This window comes from Salvelinus sp. IW2-2015, unplaced genomic scaffold (assembly GCF_002910315.2).
Source record: "Salvelinus sp. IW2-2015 unplaced genomic scaffold, ASM291031v2 Un_scaffold2322, whole genome shotgun sequence".
In the NCBI taxonomy this organism is placed as follows: Eukaryota; Metazoa; Chordata; class Actinopteri; order Salmoniformes; family Salmonidae; genus Salvelinus; species Salvelinus sp. IW2-2015.
The window spans coordinates 156,306-167,726 of NW_019943647.1; the positions used below are offsets into that span (position 1 = coordinate 156,306).

The 11,421-nt window shown below is 45.3% G+C and overlaps 1 protein-coding gene across 1 annotated transcript in view; it reads left to right on the top strand.

Moving 5' to 3' along the window:
• Positions 1–9,969, top strand: part of LOC112073620 (TBC1 domain family member 23) — a gene marked incomplete at its 3' end in the record, with an annotated part of 19,006 nt that extends 9,037 nt beyond the window's left edge. Inside the window, exons 2-3 of the mRNA XM_024140882.2 lie at positions 8,147–8,318; positions 9,864–9,969. Of these exons, the coding sequence (XP_023996650.1) occupies positions 8,147–8,318; positions 9,864–9,969 (278 nt within the window). The remainder of the gene's footprint in view (positions 1–8,146; positions 8,319–9,863) is intronic.
• Between the last annotated feature and the right edge of the window lie 1,452 nt (positions 9,970–11,421).

Sequence of the window (11,421 nt, forward strand, 5' to 3'; positions counted from 1 at the left end):
AAAGCCATGTTATTACCCATACCCCTGCACATGGACTTGGTACTGGTACCCCATGTATATAGCCAAGTATTACCCCATCTCCCTGCACATGGACTTGGTACTGGTAGCCCATGTATATAGCCAGTTATTACCCATACCCCTGCACATGGACTTGACATGGTACCCCATGTATATAGCCAAGTTATTACCCCATACCCCTGCACATGGACTTGGTACTGGTACCCATGTATATAGCCAAGTTATTACCCCATACCCCTGCACATGGACTTGGTACTGGTACCCATGTATATAGCCAAGTTATTACCCCATACCCCTGCACATGGACTTGGTACTTGTACACCCATGTATATAGCCAAGTTATTACCCCATACCCCTGCACATGGACTTGGTACTGGTACCCATGTATATAGCAAGTTATTACCCCTGCACATGGACTTGGTACTGGTACCCCATGTATATAGCCAAGTTATTACCCCATACCCCTGCACATGGACTTGGTACTGGTACCCCATGTATATAGCCAAGTTATTACCCATCCCCTGCACATGGATTTGGTACTGGTACCCCATGTATATAGCCATGTTATTACCCATACCCCTGCCATGGACTTGGTACTGGTACCCCATGTATATAGCCAAGTTATTACCCCATACCCTGCACATGGACTTGGTACTGGTACCCATGTATATAGCAATTATTACCCCATATGCACATGGACTTGGTACTGGTACCCCATGTATATAGCCATGTTATTACCCCTAACCCTGCACATGGACTTGGTACTGGTACCCCATGTATATAGCCAAGTTATTACCCATACCCTGCACATGGACTTGGTACTGGTACCCCATGTATATAGCCATGTTATTACCCATACCCCTGCACATGGACTTGGTACTGGTAGCAGTGTATATAGCCATGTTATTACCCCATACCCCTGCACATGGACTTGGTACTGGTACCCCATGTATATAGCCATGTTATTACCCCATACCCTGCACATGGACTGTACTGGTACCCGTGTATATAGCCAAGTTATTACCCCATACCCCTGCACATGGACTTGGTACTGGTAGCAGTGTATATAGCCATGTTATTACCCATACCCTGCACATGGACTTGGTACTGGTACCCCATGTATATAGCCATGTATTTACCCCATACCCTGCACATGGACTGTACTGGTACCCGTGTATATAGCCAAGTTATTACCCATACCCCTGCACATGGACTTGGTACTGGTAGCAGTGTATAAGCCATGTTATTACCCATACCCCTGCACATGGACTTGGTACTGGTACCCCATGTATATAGCCATGTTATTACCCCATACCCCTGCACATGGACTTGGTACTGGTACCCCATGTATATAACCATGTTATTACCCATACCCTGCACATGGACTGTACTGGTACCCGTGTATATAGCCAAGTTATTACCCATACCCCTGCACATGGACTGTACTGGTACCCCATGTATTATAGCCATGTTATTACCCCATACCCCTGCACATGGACTTTGTACTGGTAGCCGTGTATATAACCAACCATATAACCAAGTTATCGTTACTCATTGTGGATGAATTATTAAAAAAAAATCTATTTTGTATCTCTGCATTGTTGGGAAGGGCCCATAAAGCAGCTCTGTTAGTCTACACCTGTTGTTTACGAAGCATGTCTCTGTTAGTCTACACCTGTTGTTTACGAAGCATGTCTCTGTTAGTTACACCTGTTGTTTATGAAGCATGTCTCTGTTAGTCTACACCTGTTGTTTATGAAGCATGTCTCTGTTAGTCTACACCTGTTGTTTATGAAGCATGTCTCTGTTAGTCTACACCTGTTGTTTATGAAGCATGTCTCTGTTAGTCTACACCTGTTGTTTGCATTGATATACAATCAGATTTGATTTGAATATGAATGACAGTCATCCAATATCTGTTATAATATAAGGCCATGCCCATGAAAATAAAACTTCTTCCTCTCTGTTAAATGGCACTGACCTCCACTGGTGTACAGTAAGTGTATATTTAGCATTGTGAATTATTTTGATATGAAATTAAAGGACTTTATGTTTCTAGAATCGTATCACAATTGAGAATTCATTCACGTTTAGATGGAGAGTTTGTCTGTTTTGTCTGCCAGGCCAGTCTACCTCTTGAAAAGGCGTATAAGGTCCTTGGACCTTAGGAAGGAACAGTAGACTCCTTAAGATAACTTCTTGGGCTACTTTCACTAGAATGAGCCCTGGTTGATCCATTCATTTCAGTATCCTTCCTTCTGGTCATTATTTATGTTGGTACAAAGACACTTTCATGAGCGGGAGAACAGAGACACAGTCTATCCGGCAGGAAATCACTGCTAATAAGGAAGGGTTGTGTCTGTTGTTACAGGGAGGAGTCACGAGGACTGGTTGTGTCTGTTGTTACAGGGAGGGAGTCACGAGGACTGGTTTTGTCTGTGTGTAACAGAGAGGGATCACTAGGACTGGTTGTGTCTGTTGTAACAGAGAGGGAATCACTAGGACTGGTTGTGTCTGTTGTAACAGAGAGAGTCACGAGGACTGGTTGTGTCTGTTGTAACAGAGAGGGAATCACTAGGACTGGTTGTGTCTGTTGTAACGGAGGGAGTCACGAGGACTGGTTGTGCTGTTGTAACAGAGAGGAGTCCGAGACTGGTTGTGTCTGTTGTAACAGAGAGGGAGTCACGAGGACTGGTTGTGTCTGTTGTAACAGAGAGGGTCACGAGGACTGGTTGTGTCTGTTTGTAACAGAGAGGGAGTCACGAGGACTAGTTGTGTCTGTTGTAATGGGGAGGGAATCACGAGGACTAGTTGTGTCTGTGTAACAGGGAGGGAGTCACGAGGACTGGTTGTGTCTGTAACAGAGAGGGGTCACGAGGACTGGTTGTGTCTGTTGTACAGGAGGAATCACTATGACTGGTTGTGTCTGTTGTAACAGAGAGGGAGTCACGAGGACTGGTTGTGTCTGTTGTAACAGAGAGGGAGTCCACGAGGACTGGTTGTGTCTGTTGTAACAGAGAGGAGTCACGAGGACTAGTTGTGTCTGTTGTAATGGGGAGGGATCACGAGGACTAGTTGTGTCTGTTGTAACAGGGAGGGAGTCACGAGGACTGGTTGTGTCTGTAACAGAGAGGGAGTCACGAGGACTGGTTGTGTCTGTTGTTACGGGGAGGGAATCACTAGGACTGGTTGTGTCTGTTGTAACGGGGGGGAGGAATCACTAGGACTGGTTGTGTCTGTTGTAACGGGGAGAGATCACGAGGACTGGTTGTGTCTGCTGTAACAGAGAGGGAGTCACGAGGACTGGTTGTGTCTGTTGTAACAGAGAGGGAATCACGAGGACTGGTTGTGTCTGTAACAGAGAGGGAGTCACTAGGACTGGTGTGTGTCTGTTAACAGGGAGGGGTCACGAGGACTGGTTGTGTCTGTAACAGGGAGGGAGTCACGAGGACTGTGTGTCTGTACAGGGAGGATCACTAGGATGGTTGTGTCTGTAACAGGGAGGGAGTCACGAGACTGGTTGTGTCTGTTGTAACAGAGAGGGAGTCACGAGGACTGGTTGTGTCTGTTGTAACAGAGAGGGAGTCACGAGGACTGGTTGTGTCTGTTGTAACAGAGAGGGAATCACTAGGACTGGTTGTGTCTGTAACAGAGAGGGAGTCACGAGGACTGGTTGTGTCTGTTGTAACAGAGAGGGATCAGGACTGGTTGTGTCTGTTGTAACAGAGAGGAGTCACGAGGACTGGTTGTGTCTGTTGTAACAGAGAGGGAGTCACGAGGCTGGTTGTTCTTTGTTGTAACAGAGGGGATCACTAGGACTGTTGTGTCTGTAACAGAGAGGGAGTCACGAGGACTGGTTGTGTCTGTTGTACAGAGAGGAGTCACGAGGACTGGTTGTGTCTGTTGTAACAGAGAGGGAATCACTAGGACTGGTTTGTGTCTGTAACAGAGAGGGAGTCACGAGGACTGCTTGTGTCTGTGTAGAGGTTGACCGATTTATGATTTTTCAACGCGGATACCGATTATTTGAGGGACCAAAAAAGCCGATTCGATTAATCGGCCGATTTATATATAAAAAATGTTTTTATATATATATCATACTCATACACACACACACATTTTTTGTAATAATGACAATTGCAACATACTGAATGAACAATGACCACTTTTATTTTAACTTAATATAATACATAAATACACACACAGCTCTGAAGTGACAATGATACTGAAGAGTCTGCTTAGGAGACAGATACTCTCAACTGTTGAATAAAAATAGAGTTTAAGTTACCTGTGATGAATGTTGAAAACAAACTTTAATTTCTATATGCAGGAAATCCTATTTTAATAATGGGCATGGTAAGAATTGACGACCAAATGCGAGTCATAATTCCCATGACACGAACCCCTTTCAAGTTCAGCCGCAAGTTATTACAGGAATTATAACGCGTCGACTATTTCTCTCTAAACCATATACCTTTGACTAATCCGGAAACTATCACCTCGAAAACAAAACGTTTATTCCGTTCCGTATTTTATCTAACGGGTGGCATCCCTAAGTCTAAATATTCCTGTTACATTGCACAACCTTCAATGTTGTCATAATTACGTAAAATTCTGGCAAATTAGTTCGCAAAGAGCCAGGCGGCCCAAACTGCCAGACGTTGCATATACCCTGACTCTGCGTGCAATGAACGCAAGAGAAATGACACAATTTCACCTGGTTAATATTGCCCGCTAACCTGGATTTCTTTTAGCTAAATATGCAGGTTTAAAAAATATATACTTGTGTATTGATTTTAAGAAAGACATACTATCATTCACATTGTACAAATGTGTACACATTGGAGCAATGACAGTCATTGATTGATTGTTTTTTATAAGATAAGTTTAATGCTAGCTAGCAACTTACCTTAGCTTACTGCATTCGCTAACAGGCAGGCTCCTCGTGGAGTGCAATGTAATCAGGTGTTAGAGCATTGGACTAGTTAACTGTAAGGTTGCAAGATTGGATCCCCCGAGCTGACAAGGTTAAAAATCTGTCGAGGCAGAACGTTCCTAGGCCGTCATTGAAAATAAGAATGTGTTCTTAACTGACTTGCCTAGTTAAATAAAGATTAAATAAAGGTGTAAATAAATCGACGCCCAAAAATACCGATTTCCGATTGTTATGAAAACTTGAAATCGGCCCCGATTAATCGGTCGACCTCTAGACCAGATACAATGCTAACAGACTTTCAGCTTATAGGGAAGGACATTCAACAAGAACAGCACTTACACAAATTACTGATGATTGGCTGAGAGAAATTGATGATAAAAAGATTGTGGGGCTGTCTTCAGTGCAGCTTTTGACATTATCGATCATAGTCTGCTAATTGAAAAACGTATCTGTTATGGCTTTACACCCCCTGCTATACATTTACATTTACATTTAAGTCATTTAGTAGACGCTCTTATCCAGAGCGACTTACAATGATGTGGATAAGAAGTTACTTGTCTAACAGAACACAGAAGTTGTTGTTTAATGGAAGCCTCTCTGACATAATCCAGTTAGAATCAGGAATTCCCCAGGGTTTCTGTTTAGGCCCCTTGCATTTTTCAATCTTTACTAATGACATGCCACTGGCTTTGAGTAAAGCCAGAGTTTCTATGTATGAGGATGACTCAACACTATACATGTCAGATACTACAGCGACTGAAATCACTGCAACACTTAACAAAGAGCTGCAGTTAGTTTCAGTGGGTGGCAAGGAATAAGTTAGTCCTAAATATTTCCAAAACTAAGATCATTGTATTTGGTACAAATCTTTCACTAAACCCTAAACCTCAACTACATCTCGTAATGAATAATGTGGAAATTGCTTGGAGTAACCCTGGATTGTAAACTGTCATGGTCAAAACATATTGATACAACAGTAGCTAAGATGGGGAGAAGTCTGTCCATAATAAAGCGCTGCTCTGCCTTCTTAGCAGCACTGTCAACAAGACAGGTCCTACAGGCCCTAGTTTCTACCTTCTTAACAACACTATCAACAAGGCAGGTTCTACAGGCCCTAGTTTTCTACCCTTCTTAACAACACTATCAACAAAGGCAGTCCTACAAGCCTAGTTTCTACCTTCTTAACAACACTATCAACAAGGCAGGTCCTACAAGCCCTAGTTTCTACCTTCTTAACAACACTATCAACAAAGGCAGGTCCTACAGGCCCTAGTTTCTACCTTCTTAACAACACTATCAACAAGCAGGTCCTACAGGCCCTAGTTTCTACTTCTTAACACACTATCACAAGGCAGGTCTACAAGCCCTAGTTTCTACCTTCCTTAAACAAAACACTATCAACAAGGCAGTCCTACAGGCCCTAGTTTCTACCTTCTTAACACACTATCACAAGGCAGGTCCTACAAGCCCTGTTCTACCTTCTTAAAAACACTATCAACAGCAGGTTCTACAGGCCCTAGTTTCTACCTTCTTAACAACACTATCAACAAGGCAGGTCCTACAGGCCCTAGTTTCTACCTTCTTAACAACACTATCAACAAGGCAGGCCCTAGTTTCTACCTTCTTAACAGCACTATCAACAAGGCATGTCCTACAGGCCCTAGTTTTGTCACATCTGGACTACTGTTCAGTCAAGTGGTCAGGTGCCACAAAGAGGGACTTAGGAAAATTGCAATTGGCTCAGAACAGAGCAGCACTGCTGGCCCTTGGATGTACACAGAGAGCTAACATTAATAACATGCATGTCAATCTCTCCTGGYTCAAAGTGGAGGAGAGATTGACTTCATCACTACTTGTTTTTGTAAAAAGTGTTGACATGTTGAATGCWCCGAGMTGTCTTTTTGAACTACTRGCWCACAGMTCAGACACCCATTCATACCCCACAAGACTTTCCACAAGAGGTCTCTTCACAGTCCCCAAGTCCAGAACAGACTATGGGAGGCACACAGTACTACATAGAGCCATGACTACATGGAACTCTATTCCACATCAGGTAACTGATTGAAGCAGTAGAATCAGATTTTTTTTTTTAAAACAGGTAAAAATACATCTTATGGAACAGGGAGGGAATCACACATAGTGTGTTGTGAATTATGCAATGAATGTATTGTAATGTTTTTAACATTGTATACACTGCCGTAGTTTTGCCAAACCCCAGGAAGAGCAGTGGGCAGTCCAGATTACAACACCTATTAGTTACTGCAGACCGTATTTGATACAGAAAGTCAATGTTAGCCTACTGTTTCTAGCTTAGCCTTACTACTGGTAGGGTCAGGCAGCCTGGATACCACGGTAACAGCAGGGGACTTTGACCACTCTCCTCTTGTTCTGTTGACCTATCAGAGGATCAGATTCCAACACCTATCAGTAACTATATAAAAGAGATCCCACCAATCCCTTGTCATCTCTGTTAATGTGACGGTAGTAAAGTGTTTATCCGTTGGCTAGCAGTGAGACAGACAAGCTGGGAACTGAATGTTCAGGTTGTGTCCGATGCTATGATTTACAGGAGAATGTGTTTGATGCTCAGTGGTGACAGAAATAGACTCGTCCTCGTGACATTTGAAAAAGCCCTGTATACAGATGAAACCGCAGTCAAACAAATAGCATGTCAGTATTGAAGTGTTATTGACGTTGCTGAAAAATTGAGGGTTTAAACAGTTCAACAATGTTTGTCTCTGACCTGTCCTGTGCTGCTGTTTGACCTGTCCTTTGTTGCTGTCTAACCTGTCCTTTGTTGCTGTCTAACCTGTCCTGTCTTGTTCTCTGAGCTGTCCTGTCATGCTTTCTGAGCTGTCCTGTCTGGGTCTCTGACCTGTCCTGTGTTGCTGTCTGACCTATGTTGTTCTAAGACCTGTCCTGTCTTGTACTCTGACCTGTTTTCTCTAGCTTTCTGACCTGTCCTGTCTTGTTCTCTGAGCTGACCTGTCTTGTTCTCTGAGCTGTCCTGTGTTGCTGTCTGACCTGTCCTGTCCTGTCTTGTTCTTTGACCTGTTTTCTCTTGCTTTCTGACCTGTCCTGTTCTCTGTCCTGTCTTGTTCTCTGTCCTGTCTTGCAACGTTACCCTAAAAATGTGTGTTCTATAGGCGTTAGATGTCGCTCTGCTAGTGTTGATGTTTCTCTGTCCTGCAGGGATCAGGATCTGGCTGAGGCCCTGGACTCTGGAGGCTCTGACCTGGAGCTTGAGATGGACATACAGGGGGAGCTGGGGTTGGGGGGAGGTCTGGGTCTGGATGGGGAAGAGGCCAGCGGGGTTATTCGAGTCCAGGAACTACCAGCCCAGCAGAGAGCCAAGCTGTGGAAGGTGAGCGAGGTCAGGGGTCGTGGGTTCGACCTACCGTAACAGGGGGAGGAATTAAACTAGGGATGGAATGGGAGGGGGTCAGGGTGGGACTTGATTTTATAATTTTTTTCCTGTAAAGCACGTTGCGTTGCTTTCCATGTCTGAAATGTGCTGTATAAATAAAGCTTGATTTGATTTGATTAGAAATGGAGTGGACTATAAATGAGGTGGGACTAGGAATGGGTGGACTAGGTAAGGGGGGTCAGAGGAGGGAGGGGGTGAGGGACTAGGAGGGGGGGACATCTCTAATCTGTTTAGCTGATAATTGGTTTGTTGACCCCAAAGTTAGCAGACACCACTCCACTGTTGATTAGCTGCTCTATGAGGAGAACAGAAGACTAGCATGTACTGAGCATGTCTCATAGCTAGACCAGGAGGTTTACCTGACCAGGAACAACTCAGGGCCATCGTTGACCGGGAACAACTCAGGGCCATCGTTGACCGGGAACAACTCAGGGCCACCGTGACCGGAACAACTCAGGGCCACGTGACCGGGAACAACTCAGGCCACCGTGACCGGGACAAGTCTGGGCCACCGGTGACCGGGAACAAGTCTGGCCACCGGTGACCGGAACAAGTCTGGGCCACCGGTGACCGGAACAAGTCTGGCCACGTGACCGGAACAATCTGCCACCGGTGACCGGGAACAAGTCTGGGCCACCGGTGACCGGGAACAAGTCTGGCCACCGGTGACCGGGAACAAGTCTGGGCCACCGGTGACGACAGCTGCCGGAAACAAGTCTGGGCCACCGTACCGAACAAGTCTGCCACCGTGACCGGGAACAAGTCTGGGCCACCGTGACCGGGAACAGTCTGGGCCACCGGTGACCGGGAACAAGTCTGGGCCACCGTTACCGGGAAAACTCAGGGCCACCGGTGACGGAACAACTCAGGGCCACCCTGTGACCGGAAACACTCAGGCCACCGGGACCGGGAACAATCTCAGGGCCACGGTGACCGGGAACAACTCAGGGCCCGTGACCGGGAACAACTCAGGCCACCGGTGACCGGGAACAACTCAGGGCCACCGGTGACCGAACAATCTGGGCCACCGGTGACCGGGAACAAGTCTGGGCCACCGTGACCGGGAACAAGTCTGGGCCACCGGTGACCGGAACAAGTTGGGCCACGGACCGGAACAAGTCTGGGCACCGTGACGGGAACAAGTCTGGGCCACCGGTGACCGGGAACAAGTCTGGGCCACCGGTACCGAGGCACTGTCTGGGCCACGGTGACCGGAGCAAGTCTGGCCACCGGTGACCGGAGAGCAAGTCTGGGCCACCGGTACCAGGAGAACAAGTCTGGCCACGTGACCGGGCGCAAGTCTGGGCCACCGGTGACCGGGCGCAAGTCTGGGCCACCGGTGACCGGGCGCAAGTCTGGGCCACCGGTGGTTCTCAGTAGTTTCCCAGTCTGTCTCCTCCTGTGTGTTGGGGTAACTGTTAGCTACTAACTGATGATCTGGTCCTGTCTGTCAGCTACTAACTAGTTGGTGTGTTTTGTCAGATTGCGCTGAATGTGGCAGGTAAAGGAGACAGTCTGTCCTCGTGGGATGGAGTCCTGGATCTTCCAGAACAGACCCTTATACACACCCGCTGCCAGCAGCTCATTGGTGAGTGACTGTTACATACAGTGTCTACGTTATATATACAGTACCAGTCAAAAGTTTGGACACACCGACTCATTCAAGGTTTCTTCCTTTTAATGTTACTATTTTCTACATTGTAGAATAATAGTGAAGACATCAAAACTATGAAATAACACATATGGAATCATGTAGTAACCAACAAAGTGTTAATCAAATCAAAATCAATTTCAGATTTTAGATTCTTCAAAATAGCCACCCTTTGCCTTGATAACAGCTTTGCACACTCTTGGCATTCTCTCAACTAGCTTTACCTGGAATACTTTTCCAACAGTCTTGAAGGAGTTCCCACATATGCTGAGCACTTGTTTGCTGTGGTCCAACTCATCCCAAACCATCTCAATTGGGTTGAGGTTTGGTGATTGTGGAGGCCAGGTCATCTGATACAGCACTCAATCACTCTCCTTCTTGGCCAAATAGCCCTTACACAGCCTGGAGGTGTGTTGGGKCATTGTCCTGTTGAAAAACAAATGATAGTCCCACTAAGCCCAAACCAGGTAGGATGGCGTATCGCTGCAGAATGCTGTGGTAGCCATGCTGGTTAAGTGTGCCTTGAATTGTAAATAAATCACTGACAGTGTCACCAGCAAAGCACCATCACACCACCACCTCCATGCTTCACGGGGGGAACCACACATGCAGAGATCATCTGTTCGCCTACTCCGCGTCTCACAAAGACACGGCGGTTAGAACCAAAAATCAAAAGCTTGGACTCATCACACCAAAGGACAGATTTCCACTGGTCTAATATCTATTTATTTATTGCCATGGGAAACGTGTTAACATTGCCAAAGCAAGTGAAGTAGATAATAAACAAAAATGAAATAAACAATAAAAATGAACAGTAAACATTACACTCACAGAAGTTCCAAAAGAATAAAGACATTTCAAATGTCATATTATGTCCTATATTAACAGGTCTGTAAACGACTGGTACAAAAATGGTTCAAGTACAAGGGAAGATAAATAAACATAAATATGGGTTATATTTACTAGAGCGACAAACGGCGACCATTAATCGGAATTATCGGATTAATTAGGGCCGATTTCAAGTTTTCATAACAATCGGTGAATTTTGGACGCGATTTTTATTTATTTATTTATTATTATTTATTTTTTTACACCTTTATTTAACGAGGCAAGTCAGTTAAGAAACACATTCTTATTTTTCAATGACGGCCTAGGAACGGTGGGTTAACTGCCTTGTTCAGGGGCAGAACCAACAGATTTTTACCTTGTCAGCTCAGGGATTCAATCTTGCAACCTTACGGTTAAACTGGTCCAACGCTCTAACCACCTGATTACATTGCACTCCACGAGGAGCCTGCCTGTTACCGAATTGCCAGTAAGAAGCCAAGGTAAGTTTCTAGCTAGCATTAAACTTATCTTATAAAAAAAAACACTAGTTTATCTACGTGT